The 15,980-nt window shown below is 36.0% G+C and overlaps 1 protein-coding gene across 3 annotated transcripts in view; it reads left to right on the forward strand.

Annotated features, from left to right (window-relative positions):
• ATM (ATM serine/threonine kinase) overlaps positions 1 to 15,980 on the forward strand; it is a 162,209-nt gene that overhangs the window by 115,866 nt on the left and 30,363 nt on the right. For all 3 annotated transcript variants that reach the window (XM_045837996.1, XM_045838016.1, XM_045838005.1), the window contains 14 exons: positions 1,031 to 1,119; positions 1,218 to 1,320; positions 2,113 to 2,261; positions 3,736 to 3,840; positions 5,055 to 5,174; positions 7,991 to 8,225; positions 8,745 to 8,912; positions 10,190 to 10,303; positions 10,965 to 11,179; positions 12,189 to 12,396; positions 13,314 to 13,427; positions 13,800 to 13,958; positions 14,406 to 14,544; positions 15,705 to 15,787. In XM_045837996.1, coding sequence (XP_045693952.1) covers positions 1,031 to 1,119; positions 1,218 to 1,320; positions 2,113 to 2,261; positions 3,736 to 3,840; positions 5,055 to 5,174; positions 7,991 to 8,225; positions 8,745 to 8,912; positions 10,190 to 10,303; positions 10,965 to 11,179; positions 12,189 to 12,396; positions 13,314 to 13,427; positions 13,800 to 13,958; positions 14,406 to 14,544; positions 15,705 to 15,787 — 2,001 coding nt within the window. The remainder of the gene's footprint in view (positions 1 to 1,030; positions 1,120 to 1,217; positions 1,321 to 2,112; positions 2,262 to 3,735; positions 3,841 to 5,054; positions 5,175 to 7,990; positions 8,226 to 8,744; positions 8,913 to 10,189; positions 10,304 to 10,964; positions 11,180 to 12,188; positions 12,397 to 13,313; positions 13,428 to 13,799; positions 13,959 to 14,405; positions 14,545 to 15,704; positions 15,788 to 15,980) is intronic.

Raw genomic sequence — 15,980 nt, forward strand, 5'->3', positions numbered from 1 at the left:
TTCTTTTTCTGGAGTTTTCATCTATTCTTTCATTTGGGCCATATTTCTTTGTTTCTGCATACTTGTTAACATTGTAAAGGTTGAAGCTTTAGGTGTTGCCAGGCGGTGCAACCCACTTTGCTGTGTTGTGATGTTATATGTTGGGAAGGGGTCACAGAGGGAACAGAGCCTCTTGTTGCACTCTTGCTCTGCTTTCAGTCACTTTCCCTGCTACCCACAAACAAATGGGGCCCTTCTGGTGCTCATTCCCAGGTGGGTGGGAAGGATTATGTATCTTCTAGGACCTCGTGGGTCTCTCCAACGAACTACCCTGGGAGGCTGGGAGTTTCTGCTGCTGCTACAACCCCCTCAGGTTTTACAGCCAGAGGTTTTGAGGCTTTAGTTTCCCTGCACTGGAACCCTGGGTGGCACAGTCTGTCTCGCTCCCCAATTGTTCCTCCTAGTTTATCCACACAGGAATGTGGGGCCACTGGTTCTCTAGTCTTGACCTTGCCTGCCTGGTCTGCCAGCCAGTGCCACAACACAAGTCTTCCCTGCTTGACTGCCCATCTCTGCCCCTCATACTAGTCTGAATGAGTGTCTTTTGACTCCTTGATATTTGTACCTCCATACAGTTCGATTTTCTGGCAGTACTGGTTGTTTTTTGTTTTTAGATTTGTTGTTGTCCTTCTTTTGGTTGTGCAAGGAAGCAAAGTGTATTTACCTATGCCTCCATTTTGGTTGGAAGTCCTTAGCTATTGTTTTTTTAATGATGATTTTTGCATGTATTAAAAGCTTGGTTGATTGGGATTTATTTCTTTTCTAATTCATGAAATTCTTTGCAACTCTTCTCAGGTGTTACATTGTCATTCTGTTGTCTGGGATCTTTGGGAGTTGCTAATCCAAATCTTTAATATCTCTTTCAATATCATAGTTTACTTTATAACATAGCATTTAGAATTGGGATTTATATGTTGGTAAATTTCCAGTTTACTAAATCCTTAAAGTAATGGGTGTTCCCAACAAATTTTTGTTGTTTCTGTATTTTTAGGATCTGCTCTTAGAAATTTACAGAAGTATAGGAGAGCCAGATAGTCTATATGGCTGTGGTGGAGGGAAAATTCTACAACCCCTGACAAGGTAAATTGAATTTTTTTAGGTAATATTATTTTAATACTGCTTGTAAAGGAGTTACATGCACATGGAATTCAAAAGTATTTTGAAATCTTAAATTGTAGACTGCGAACATATGAACATGAAGCAATGTGGGACAAAGCCCTAGTAACATATGACCTTGAGTCAGCGATCTCTTCATCAACTCGCCAGGCAGGAATAATTCAGGTATCTTTTTTTCCCCTGCTTTGGGATCCACTGAAAGTGTAGTACTGAGATTATTTCACTATGGTGGTGGAATATTTACATAGCCAGATAAATTCTATGTATTCAGTATGAGACTGAAAACCACCTGTTATTTCAGGCATTGGGCTAAATAGGCAGAGGAATGCACAGGTAAATTAGGGCACTAACCTAAAAGATAGTGTAGATTTGATTTGTCGATCAGAAAAGTGCTAGCTAACAGTAGGAGACATTTCTTGACTGTATACCGTGTGCCAGGTAGTGAGTAAGTCCTTCACCTGGATAATCTCATGTAAACGGTTTCTTATAGTTTGCATCACAATTGGGCACAGAAGACATCATTTCTGTTACTGGCTAATGTATTTTAACTGTTCTTCCATCAAATGTTACAGTCCTTTGAGCTTTCTCTTAATGTTTTGGGGGAACACAGCAATCAATATTTTGGAAATTTTAGTGATATATTCTGTACTACTAAAGTTTTTAATAAGTTACTTTTCATGTTTGTTATTTTTGTATCTCTACTGTTATCTTTGATTACTTTTCTTTATTACTTTTTTTAAAAGATTTTATTTATTTTTAGAGAGGGGAAAGGGACGGAGAGAGAAACATTAATGTGTGGTTGCCTCCCATGTGGCCCCCAATGGGGACCTGACCTGCAACCCAGGCATGTGCCCTGATTGGGAATCGAACTGGCGACCCTTTGGTTCGCAGCCCGAGATCTATCCACTGAGCTACACCAGCCAGGGCCTTACATTTTTTTTTTTAACTCCTGCTCAGGCATTGCAGAATCTGGGACTCTGCCATATTCTTTCTGTCTATTTAAGAGGATTAGATCATGAAAATAAAGAATGGTGTGCTGAACTACAGGAACTTCATTACCAGGCAGCATGGAGGAATATGCAATGGGACCATTGCATTTCTGTTAAGTAAGAAGAACTATGACATTTTTAATCATCATTTCTCTGATTATAAGCAATACACTTTTAAAATATTGCTCTATGAATGTAACAGGATGTTTGTTTGTATGTTTTTGAGATATTGCAAGCTATAGATGTGCCAAAATGCTTAAATAAGATAGCAGTAAGCAGTTAATGTACCTAGGCTTGAATTTACTCTCTTACATTAGGGGAATTCTATACCCACCAAGTGTAATTGAAAAGAGAAATATAAAACATATTTTCTCACTGGAATCTTCTCACTTATATTTATTTATTTATTTATTTTTATTATTTTATTTTAATTGTTGTTCAAGTACAGTTTTCTGCCTTTTACTCCCATCCCATCCTTGTTTTTGTCCATGTGTCCTTTATACTTGTTCCTGCAATATTTATAAATTTAAAGAAAATGGAGGCATTTCCCTTACCACTCCCTGTTGCAACATTTTGGTTAGAACTTTTATTGGCTTAATGGTACAAAAAAGACTTTAATTTTATTCATGAAATATTCCTTTTTATCAAATAATGCTGCTAAATTACTAACACAGAAAGATAACATTTATAACCTAAAAATCAGATCACCATGTTTTCTGGATGAAAAGCCAAACACTTAAAGATTTTAAAGGGTTTGTATTTTTGTTAAAAGTCTTTTGAAGATGTGAACACCAAAAAAAAATTATATTAACTATATGTTTAATTGCTTTCATAGTTAAAACATTTTTGTTAATTGGAGTGTCTTTCAAATTTCAGACAGATTTCTATACAATTAGTTTTCCTGTTTTTTAAATATTTTAGTCTGTGAGCTTGTTCCTGCCTGCCTCTGTATATAAATCACCATAAACACTTCTTTCCTTCGCCTACTCTATTTCAGCCGCATCAGCCCTCTCTGTTATTTCATCAGGCCAAGCTGTTTCTACCTAAATGCCTAGCACGTCTTTTTTATCCCCCGTTGCTATGTGTGGCTTCTTGTCATTCAGATTCTAATTTAATAATGTCACATCTCAGAGAGACCTTTCCTGACTACCCATTCTAAAGTAGTCATTGTATTTTGTTATTCTGTTTTAAGTCTCTTCATGTTCAATGTCACTGCCTGATATTTTTCTTATCCGTTGTCCATCTTCTCCAGACCAGAACATAAGCTGCATGAGAATGGGGACCTGATCTGACTTGTCTGCATCTAGAAACAGGTGCCTAGTTAGTCCCTGGCACATATGAGATGTTTATTGAATAAATAAGTGAGACTATAGCAAAATTAGAAACAGGCACAATATGTCAGAATTTTTTTGTGTGTGTGTGTGAAGATTTAAATGATCTAATTCTTTGTATTTCTTACTGAAATTTCTAAAAATGCATTTTTTAAAATGGAGGAATCTTAATTGTAGTTTGAAAATGTTTCTTGGTGAAGTTATTTATACATGCATATTTTAAGATTTTTTTTTGTTTTATTTTTAAAATTATCTCACAGCAAAGGAATTGAAGGAACCAGTTACCACGCATCACTGTACAATGCTTTGCAGTCTCTAAGAGACAGGGAATTCGCCACATTTTATGAAAGTGTCAAATATGCCAGGTACTCTTAAAAAAAGACATTGTGTTTTAACATTTACTGTCATGACTTCTTTTCGAAAACTTGACAAATTATTTCAGTATGTGAATTTGCACTGGTGAAGTGGGATAAGGACTTGGTGGCTATTGTCAGGGTGTTTCCTTGTCATCTCGCCCTCCTCTCAAAACAATTCCCTGTGTAACAAAAATTCATACAAATTAGTGTTGAAACTCAATGCAAATGGGGGATGCAGTATCCAGTATTTAACATTTTCATAGCTTTTGCTTATCTGAGAGGTGAGTGCTCAGACGAGTTTTATCTTCTGCAACAGGTTTTTATAAGAATTGTGGATGTGTTATCTTAATTATTTTCTGTCTTGAAAAAGTATTCTTGTTTTTAAATGTTAAGTGTTAGAGAATTTTGTAATGTATATATGTCAAATATGTATATGTGTGTGTGTGTATATATATTACAATGTTTTTGTTTTAGATGTTGGAGTATACTCATATGCTACATAGTTACATTATTTTTTCTTATGTAATGCATTTATATTTGTTCATGTGGTTCAGATACATTTTTTCCTTTAAAAAACCACTTTCTTTACTACTCCAGGTCAGTTATTTACACTGAACTCTCACAAAAGTTTTGTTGATTGCCACTCTGTTTTTTTTCTGGACCAGTACACTAAAAATATTAATCTTACGTTCTTTAGTAATTGTATGGAATTTATCTCTTTTAGTATTAGTGTTTTTAATATAAAGTGGTAACTAATGGTCAATACTCATAGGCTTGTTATGGGACATAAATGAGACATTGCACCAGAAAGCACTTATATATGTTTAGCAGTAGCCAGTTACCTACTAAATCCTGTATTTTGTTACAGAAGTAATTTTGTTACCATTTAAGTGCTTATTATGTCCTTCCCTCTTAGGCTCTTTCGTACTTTCATACGTATTCTCTAATCACCAAGGTAAATCTGGAAGGGAAGAGCTTAGATTCACAGGAAACCAGTAACATGCCCAAAGTTTTGCAGCCATAAGGGGCAGAACTGACTTCAGATCCAGGCCTGTCAGACCTGAGACTTTGTTTTCACTGCATGGTACTGGGGATGAGAATATCAGTATTGTTAGATCAGAATCAGAGCCTATGATCAGAGCTCTTTGACAATAGATTTGAACTTTGGCTTCCCTGAAAACCTCGCCTCAGTTTTCCAGTTGTCTTGTTTCTTTCGTCACTAGAGTAAAAGAAGTGGAAGAGCTGTGTAAGGGCAGCCTCGAGTCTGTGTATTCACTGTACCCCACACTGAGCAGATTGCAGGCCATCGGAGAGCTTGAAAACATCGGGGAGCTTTTCTCAAGGTATGTGATTCATATGGCTTTGTCATCCTCGGTTGTGGTTTCTCTGTTACCAGCAGTGACTTTAAAAATCAAAATAGAGACCAGTAGATTTGTTCTATCAAGATATAAAAGTTGACTAGTTTAATGAACTGTGGCCGTATTAAACATTTTCAAAAATAATGAATGTAAAAATTTAAGCTTTAAAATTTAGTTTCAGGTGTTTTTCTTTTCCTTTTTTTTAATCCCTTACCAAGGACATGCTTATTGTTGTTTTAGAGCAGGGAAGGGGGTGAGGGGCGGAAATATCGATCAGTTGCCTCTCATATGTGCCCTAACGGGAACTGGGCCTGCAATCCAGGCATGTGCCATGACTGGGGATTGAAACTGCAACCTCTTTAGAGGATGATGATTTAGCCAGCTGAGCCACACCAGCAAGAGCTGTTTTCCTTTTTCTACCCAAGATAAAAGTGTTTCCTCCTATTTTTTGCTGTAGCATACAATACTCAATCCTAGCACTGCATTGGCATTAGTGCCATTTTATAGAGACTCTGCCGTGCTATACTAGAGGCTCCCTAAAGGTGGGCCCATTCTCTTGTTTATTATTGTATGCCCAGTGCATTTTCCTGTTGACTCATTCATACTAAACATTCAGTTTTCTTTATTCAGTGACTGTCAGTGAGTTCGGAGTAGGTGTGTAGAGGAGACTGGTTCTTATTTTGGTGAGATGTAAGTGATCCAGAATATTGACAAATGAGCTAAAGCAGCTCTTCTGGATGCTACAGATCTCAGTTTGGATTCTTTAACCCTGAGAAAGTCACTTATTTGGGAAGGGGGCCTCACTTCCTCATTTCTAAAATGAGGGACTTACATTTGATGGCCTCTAGGGGCCCTTAAAGCTCTGTCATTCTGAGTCACTATTATTATAAGAGGAAGGAAAGAGGGTATAATTTTATGTTAAACTAACGCTTTCTTTGAATATGCTTTGTGAGTACAAGGAGGAAATTTTAGAGTCAGGAAATAATACGGTTTTTCAAAATTGCATTATCTAGAGAGTAAAGGAACAAAACTGCTTTCTGCTTTCATAAATAAGTATATTGGTAGTTCTTATTGACAATATTCTAGGAACTTTTCCTCTATATGAAAACTGTCTTATCCTGTCTTAAACACAGGATAGGATACCTTAAGAAACCTCTGAAGAGTAATACTGGCTCTTTCTCTGATAGGGAATTACAAGGAGGTGAGAGAGAGGGAAAGTTGGATGAGCTGACTCAGAGGGTCCATGACGCAAAACTATCTTTATACTTATGATAAGATGTTATTTCTTTGTTTTGCTCTCATTCGCTCATGTGGTACAGTGAAGTTTTTGAGGTATCGGAAAAATATATTCCCAGTTACCTGCGAAGACTAATAACATATTCCTCACTTTTTCAGCTGCATACCTGTATGAGGGTAGATTTTCTTTTCTTTTCTTTTTTTTTTTTTTTTAGATTTTATTTATTTATTTTTAGGGAGGGAAGGGTGGGGGGAGAGGGAGAGAGGGAGAGAGAGAGAGAGAGAGAGAGAGAGAGAGAGAGAGAGAGAGAGAGAGAGAGAAACATCAATGTGCGGTTGCTGGGGGTTATGGCCTGCAACCCAGGAATGTACCCTGGCTGGGAATTGAACCTGGGACACTTTGGTTCCCAGCCCGCGCTCAATCCACTGAGCTACGCCAGCCAGGGCTTAGATTTTCTTCATACACTTCAACCAAAACATCGTATCACAGCAAACCAAATGGAGAAGCAGAGAAGAGAATTCAGTTATCTCTATTAACCCAGACATCAAAGAGATTTGCAGAATACAACTCAATACCATTTTCTCACTAAATTTTGTTTTGAGAACTGTGGTTATTTTTAATGTTATTTAGCGTATATAGTAGATTTATTGTTATTTAAATAAATTAATGTATATTTGCTATTTTATCAGTTTTAGTTTCTCATATAGTAAATATCAGTAGATATAATTCAATAAAGAGAAGCTCATTAGGGTCTTCAATAATTTGTAAGAATGTAAAAGAGTTCCTGAGATTAAAAAATTTGATACCTCCTGCTCTAGGATCATTTTAGGAGGAATTCGTTTTGGCCCTATGAATTGGTGTCACTGTGTCCTTCTTTACCAGGCAGTAAAGAGCTTTCATTTACTAGTCAGCACCTTGTCGTCTTCTTTATCTCCCTGCTTCATCTTAATTTCTCTCAATACAGGAGTCCCAAAGGGTTAGACAGTGTCACCTAGTTTAGACACCTGGGAAGTGCACTATTCATGTAAAGTAATTGTACAACATGCATTTTCTCTTCCTTTAATAAATAGTGTTGGTGTATGAAACATTTGCCATCATTTCCTTCCCTGGATTGTGAGTTCTTTAACAGCTGCAGTTGCGTGGAGTCATCCCTCTGCCTGCCGGGTACTGTGGGTGATTAGTGGGTTGATTGCATCCCCTTGCGGACACGTCCTCTTTTACTACAAGGAGCACTGAAGCAGGATGAGAGGTCTAGGTGTCTGGTGTGACAGGCCTGATGAGTATGTTCTCATTTTAGAAGACAGTATATTTAGAAATGCTGCTTTTTATGAAAGATTTTTAAGAAATCTTTTAAAATGTTCATTGTCTGTGGCCTCTCTTCTGACTCTTCAAATTCAGGCAGTTTTGTAGTTTTCTAAATTTGATCCTTATTTTGGATTATTTAGAAGTTCCAGTCTTGTTACCATAAGAACACCTTTATATTCTATCTTAAATTTAGAATCTGCCTAATAGCAATTTGTTTCCACTTTTCTTGTTTACCTGAATTCTGTGATTTTGCTTTCAGATCAGTTATGGATAAGCAACCCTCTGAAGTGTACATAAAGTGGCAGAAACACTCCCAGCTTCTCAAAGACAGTGATTTTAGTTTTCAGGAGCCTATCATGGCTCTACGCACAGTCGTTTTGGAGCTCTTGATGGAAAAGGAAATGGAGAGCTCCCAAAACGAATGTTTTCGGGACATTCTCACCAAGCACCTTGTAGAACTCTCCATACTAGCCCGAACTTTCAAGAACACCCAGGTAATAAGACATGAATCTATGTCATCTCACCTCTTGACCTTCTCTTTATTACCTCGAAGATAGAAAGGATGAGTAAAAAGGCAATGTCACTGCGAGACAGTGATTGCTATTAGAATACTGCATGGCATAATTGCTTAAGCTAAGCTTTCCCATTTTTAGAATTAGAATTTAGAATTAGACCTGAGTTTAAGCCTGGACAAGGTACTTACCCTTCTCTAAGTCCAAATTTTCTGTTTATGATATGAGAAGATGCCTAATATATTGATAACAATTCAGTGATTTTACATACTATGTATATTCATACTCATATACATACACATATATACTGATATAAGAAAAAGAGGCAGAAAAACAGTGGGGGCTAAGGAAGACAGGAAAAGATATACGTAAGATAATTCTGTTCAGTTGTCTAGTCCTCAGTGAATGGTAGTTACTGCTGTTAGTACTAGTAGTGGTAGAAGTAGTGGTAATAGTACCAATAGTAAAAATTTTTACTTTTATATGTTATTTTCATTTCAGCTTCCTGAAAGGGCAATATTTAAAATTAAACAGTATAATTCACCTAGTTGTGGAGTTTCTGAGTGGCAGCTGGAGGAAGCGCAAGTATTTTGGGCAAAAAAGGAACATAGTCTTGCCCTGACTATTCTCAAGCACATGATCAAGAAATTGGATGCCAACTGTTCAGAGGTTCACTTTTTTATTGGCTAAATTAGTATTTTACTGTTTTAAAAAAACATTCTGTGCTTTATATGTTTTTAATAAGTTCATAATTCTATTAAGGCCTTGAAATTACTGATTCATGAATAAGAAACTGTAAGAAGCAGCGTGGGGGTAGGAGAGGATAATGAGGAGGGAAATGGGGAAGGGTTTTCAGGAACATGTATGAAGGACACATGGACAAAACCAAAGAGGGGTAGGGTCAAGGGTGGGAGCTGGGAATGGCTGGGGTCGGGGGAATGGAGGTGGGGGCGGTGGAGACAACTGTACTTGAACAACAATAAAAAAATGTTTTTTAAAAAAAGCTGTTAAGGAGTCTGAAAAATTAATATTTGTAAAAGGATTTAGAAAGTATTCATTTTTTCCATTTTCAACAATTCTGTCAATCCATCTTGTAATAGAATTATTTGATTTATTCCAATGCCTTTCTTAAAAACTTTCTACAGAATTCCAGAAGAGTAGGTGGGAAACAAACATGAAATAGCTACTATAAATGCATTCCCTTATTTGGAATAAGGGAAAATGCATGAGAGGACAAAAGTTTTAAAAAATCAGGTTGGCATAATTGGCTTGTCAATCTAAATACTTCTAAAATATAATGTCTGATATTTTATCTAACATTACCTATTACTTACTGAGAACTTGGCTGCTTCTCCAGCTTTATTTCTAGCACACAGTGGACAAAAGTAGAGGCATTTGTATAGTAGGTCTCATGAAATTTAAAAGCTTTAGGCACAGTGGTATCCTCACATACACCTGATTAGTGAATATCAACTTAACTATACTTCTGGTATTGGGCAGTTGTATGACATCTTTCACTGTTAGAGATTTCGTTATTATACCAAAGCACTAGGGGCCAATATTATATGATGTTTAAATATTGCTTAACAATATTGGCGCTGGAGTTACTACACTCTTTGTACCTCAATTTTACTTTGTACTCTGCAAATTATGGATAATAATACTCATTGCATAGGATTAAATGCAATAATGTACAGAAAGCCCTTAGAAAGTTCCTGGCATATAAAAGTACTCAATAAGTGAGTTGTTCTAATAATAATAATACTGATAATTATGAACAGTAGAGGATGATTATTTCATAGACTTATGCACTTGAATTATTAAAATAGTTGTATGGTAAAAGCAGGTAAAGAAAAACATTGTTAACCTGCTTCTTCTGAGTGGAAGATATTTTTGTATAGTTCTGATAACAAGTTACATTTTAAGATTTTGTTTTTCATACACAGCATGACCCCAAACTAAAGCTTATATACACCGAATGTCTGAGGGTTTGTGGCAACTGGTTAGCAGAAACCTGCTTAGAAAACCCTGCCGTCATCATGCAGACCTACCTAGAAAAGGTAAGACTTTATAGCAGCCCTAAGACAGTTGTTTAGCATGAGTATACTTGATCTTTTTCGTCAAGATTAAATTTATTTCAGAAGCAAATAAAGTATGATTTCACTTTTCCGTATTTATTACTGTTGTAGCTCTATATAACTTTACGGCAGAATGAAACAGAATGTTACTAAAGCAGGAGTGTATTTTAAAAGTAATCTCTAATGTGTCTTTCATTTACACCCCACCACAACTACTCTTCCAACAAATTGTTTCTGATCATGTCTCCATTTATTTATCAATAAAACTAGCTGATTAAGGAATGTGCAAGTCAGCCTTTGCTATTTATTTGTAGTCCGACCACCCAACAAGTAGTACTAGGATTTCAGTACTCCAGCTATTTCTTTATTTTAACTATTTTGGAAATAGTTACCTCACTAAATAAGTGTAACATGAAAAGCACAGTGATGATTAAATTTTATGGAGCTCTTTGTTTTTGCACAGTTCTTTACAAATATTAGCTGTCATTATCAGTTGTTTTGAAAAGTCAAGAAAATACTGTACTTCGTATACTTTAGCTGATAAATAAATTAAACATTAGTGCAGGGATTCTTTGACCTGAGTGATTCTTTAGATGCTTTTAGTACCTGTAAATATATAGAAATGGATTGTGTTTTCTTGAAGGCAGTGGAAGTTGCTGGAAATTATGATGGAGAAAACGATGAGCTCAGAAATGGAAAAATGAAAGCATTTCTCTCCTTAGCACGGTTCTCAGATACTCAGTACCAGAGAATTGAAAACTACATGAAATCATCAGAATTTGAAAACAAACAAGCTCTCCTGAAAAGGGCCAAAGAAGAAGTGGGCCTTCTTAGGGAACATAAAATTCAGACCAACAGGTAATTAACTAGGTGTATACATGTGACAAGATGCACAGATACACAGTGACTGTGTATGAGTGGGGACCCAAAACCAGAATTATCTTCTGGAGGACAGGCTCTTTGTAGTATAGTCTTTCTCTACTAGGTGAGTATTCTAGGAACCCATCAGTGTATTAGCTGGTATTGTGAGAGGCTGTATTCAGCTTCAGTGAGTTTTCTTTTTTGAAGACTCTTTCAACATGTTTGCCCATTTCATGATGGGTGATATACGAGTACATCTGCCCATACCATGCTTAGTGTCCACTTTTTTACCAAAAACAGCATGACTCCCATGTCCCATCCTACCTATTCACCCAATCTTTCTGAGCAACTTTTTGTTTCCCCGGATGAAAAAAGTCCTCAGAGGGAAATGGTTTGCTAATGTGGAAGAGTGAAACAAAAAATGGCAGAAGCACTAAGAAGCTTCAAATCTTATGAGTTCCAAAACTATTTTGAGCAGTGGAAAAAAACTCTCAATAGTTGTATTGCATCAGATGGAAAGTACTTTGAAGGTGACTGAAGTTTAAACATGTAAGAATAAATACATAGTTTTTTATAAATTCTGTTTTTGAAGAGGTTCCCTCCTCTCTCACACACACACATACACACACAGATACACAGAGCACAGATCATGAACTTGTACTCTGGTTCTGAGCTCACTGTTAGCTTTTTGGTTACCTTTTTTGATATATTTAAACATTTTACTTAGGCCTACTTTTGGTCTGTATATTTTAGTGTAAGTAGAGAATAAGGTTAACTAAATACCTTAGGTAGAGCCTACTTTGTCTTTGGTTGCCTAGGATAGCTTTTGAATTGCACAAACTTATTTTAAGGCAAAAAGTAAATTTTTAAAAAAGATAAGTTTGTTCCATTTATAATCCTTAGAATTTTCCTTTTTCTGATTTTTCATTTGTATTGTATATTATACGATTTTATAGTTCTATAAAACTTGATGGCTTTTGTGTTGTGCTTTAATTATCAATGCAAGATATGCAGTAAAGGTTCAGCGAGAGTTGGAGCTGGATGAATGTGCGCTCCGTGCCCTGAAAGAGGATCGTAAACGTTTCTTATGTAAAGCAGTTGAAAATTACATCAGTTGCCTGTTAAGTGGAGAAGGGCATGATATGTGGATATTTCGTCTTTGTTCCCTCTGGCTTGAAAATTCTGGAGTTTCTGAAGTCAATGGAATGATGAAGGCAAGTTGTCTTTTCTACCTAGTATTCCACCCTGTGCTATAAAAACTTATAATTAAGCCCATCAGTGTCATGGGTTATGTACTTCTTTGTATCCCTAGTACTTGGTTCAGTGCTCATAGTACACATAGGTTCAAGTTACATGTGAATACGAGTAATTAAGAATACACATGTATTCTTAGTTAGCTCTGATGATGCAGTTTTATATGGACATGGGAGAATTTAGGTTAGTCCTGTTTCTTCACGATTACCATAGGAAAGTACCCAGAATGCTAAATTGGGGTATTCAGAAAGCAGTTCAAAATTAATACGGATGAGTTTGTTCCCGTTGGTTTACGCTTTTCTGGGATTTTTACATTGAATTACTTTTGTAAATGCAAACAATATATGTATTTACAAAAGCATCAAGACAGCAGTATTTTGTTGATTTTTATTTTAAAATGTTAAATTTTATTGATACCTAGTATTAAAGTTATTTTAATTATATATATGACAATGAATTTGAAGCTTAAAAGTAAAATAGTTCTTCTGGATGAAAAGATTGATAAAATTCATAGTAGGTACAATGAATCTCTGCTACTATTTCACAATCCTGTTACTTTTAACATAAAAAATGTATTTAATTTTAATACACTTCTTCAGGAGTCAGGATCACCATGGTCTGAGGACCCATATTCTTCCCCCTGGGAAGTCACTGGATTATAAGTAGTGCCAAGTATTTCAGTTCTCGGTACAGTTTAATTTAGGATCAAATACTATGACTTACTGATGAATCAGGAAAAAGTATACTTAGTAAAATGTTATTAACAAGCACCAGGTGGTTGTGCTAGTTGAAGAGCATTACCTTAGGATAATTTTGTTGCTTAGGTGTGAGACTATTTGAAATGTGTTGTTTCTTAATTTTGTATTTTTTTTAATAGAGAGACGGAATGAAGATTCCATCATATAAATTTTTGCCTCTTATGTACCAATTGGCTGCTAGAATGGGGACCAAGATGTTGGGAGGCCTGGGATTTCATGAAGTCCTCAATAATGTAAGTAAACCTGAATATCAAAACAAGAATTGCAGTTCTTTTATATCGTTATATGCCATTTCAAATATATACTACTGTTCCATTCTGCAGCTGATTTTTTTTGGAGATACAAAAAAAAAACATCTTAGTCACTTTTCTTATGATATGTAAGGGCAGGAAGGAAGATTTCCTTTTGTCTCCTCTCACTGCACACAAATTACTCAATTTCTTTCTCTCATACTCATGTATATCTGTCTCTCATACACATAAATACATCTCACCCACTGTGGTATCTAGTAATATATCTTAATGTTAAGCAAAATGAAAAGTGTTGTGGATTTCATACTATTTTGTTTGTTTGGATAAAACTAATGGCTCTTCATTTTCTGGCAGCTCATCTCTAGAATTTCAATGGATCATCCCCATCATACTTTGTTTATTATACTGGCCTTAGCAAATGCAAACAAAGATGAATCTTTGACCAAACCAGAGGCAGCAGTAAGGAGTAGAATAACTAAAAATGCACCTAAACAAAGCTCTCAGCTTGATGAGGTATTTGGATTAAACATACATAACTTTTTGAATTATGATATTCATGTTTTTTGAAATACTATTTTCCTAAGTCTCAGGGCTTCTAAGAATGTGTATTGTGACTATATTCAGTTTGTAAATTCTTAGTGATTAGGGTGCAACCTAAAAGTGGTTCAAAATTTCTGAATATTTCTGAAAGCACAGAAAGTACCAACAATATTAAAAAAATTTTTGTCACAGCAATGAACAATGAAAAATACAATTTCAAAGGATCCCATGCCATTTACTCTTGAGATTATTGTACCTTTTATGCATTTCATCCCTGTGGAGATTGTTTGGTTTGGATTGAGGGATTATAGTCCTTTCCTTGTCTACATGTGTGCATACACTCTTTTTTTCTTTTGTTATTATAACTGAAAAGTTGAAGTGTCAGGTATTTTCTTATGCATTGTTTTTCTTTATTAATAGGATCGAATCAAGGCTGCAAACAAAATAATCTGTACTATCAGAAGCAGGAGACCTCAGATGGTCAGAAGTGTTGAGACACTTTGTGATGCTTATATTTTGTTAGCAAACTTTGATGCCACTCAGTGGAAGAATCAGAGAAGTATGTGTTTATAAGAATGACTGTTTGCTTTTTGCTATGTTATTCTCTGTATTTGTGATATGAACATATTGATGATTACAGTTTACAGGTGATCCGACATAATTTTTATCTAATAGCTTCAACACCCTGCACTTTTTCACTTCATATCTTTTTTTTTTTTTAAGATTGTATTTATTTATTTTTAGACAGAAGGGAAAGGAGGGAGAAAGGGAGGGTAAGAAACATCAATGTGTGGTTGCCTCTTGCACGCTGTCCACCAGGAACCTGGCCCACAACCCAGGCATGTGCCCTGACTGGGAAGAGAATCAGCGACCCTTTGGTTTACAGGCCAGCACTCAGTCTACTGAACCATACCAGCCAGGGCTCATTTAATACCTTTTGGTTGGACTGATAATATATGACTCACTGAATTATTTGATTTCTGTGGGTAATCTTCTGTTGCAGAGGATTGTGTAGAAGCAAGTTCTTTAATTAAATAACTGAGAGTCTTTAGGATCAGAGGTTTTTTAAAATGGTGTTAGTTACTGTGTTGTGGGAGTTAAAAGTCAAAAGGCCTCCATTTCCTTTATGGAGTGCCTTGCATGTAACCCATCACTCTTCTTGTTGTATCTGTTCAAATGATTATAAGTTGCTATAATTTCTGGTTATATGCATTATTTTATAAGTATCTCCCTCCCCATACTTTCTTTAATAATGATACTCCTTTTTCTGTTCAGAATTATAGCTTCATATTTAAATTCTTAATACTTTGAAATAAGAATGAGACTTCTCATTGTGTTCTTCTTAGCAAACAAAAAATATCGTCATGCCCTTTAGTCAGTTTTAATAATAATATGGCAGGGGTATACTATGTAATTATCTTAGTTTCTTTAAAAAAGCATGTAATTATCTTAAGGTGCTCAGTCTACCCCCTCAGATGGAATGTGGTCTAATAACCAGCGCCAGGTAACCTGCAAATGTATTGTAAGCTGTGTTGCCCATTGCATGCTCTGACCCTGAGCTGCACCGTGTCCCAAGCCCCTGGGTCTCCATTTCTAAATCAGGGCCTAAACCAGGGATCAGCCACAGGTTGGGCCTTTGGCATCTGCTACATGGTGCTTTATCTTCAGTGCTGTTCCTCAATTTTTGGTTGTCACTAACACCTTTTATTTTAAATACAGAAGGCATAAAAATTCCAGCAGACCAGCCAATTACTAAACTTAAGAATTTAGAAGAGGTTGTTGTTCCTACTGTGGAGGTTAAGGTAATTTACTATTAACTGTTTTGATATCTTTATTTTTATTTTTTATTTTTAAGATTTTATTTATTTATTTTTGGACAGAGGGGAAGGGAGGGAGAAAGAGAGGGAAAGAAACATCAGTGTATTTCTGATGCCCCTAACTGCAGACCTGGCCCACAGCCGAGGCATGTGCCCTGTCTGGGAATAGAACCAGTGA

The sequence above is a fragment of the Phyllostomus hastatus genome, unplaced genomic scaffold (assembly GCF_019186645.2).
Source record: "Phyllostomus hastatus isolate PE091 unplaced genomic scaffold, TTU_PhHast_1.1 phas_contig_113, whole genome shotgun sequence".
Lineage (NCBI taxonomy): Eukaryota > Metazoa > Chordata > Mammalia > Chiroptera > Phyllostomidae > Phyllostomus > Phyllostomus hastatus.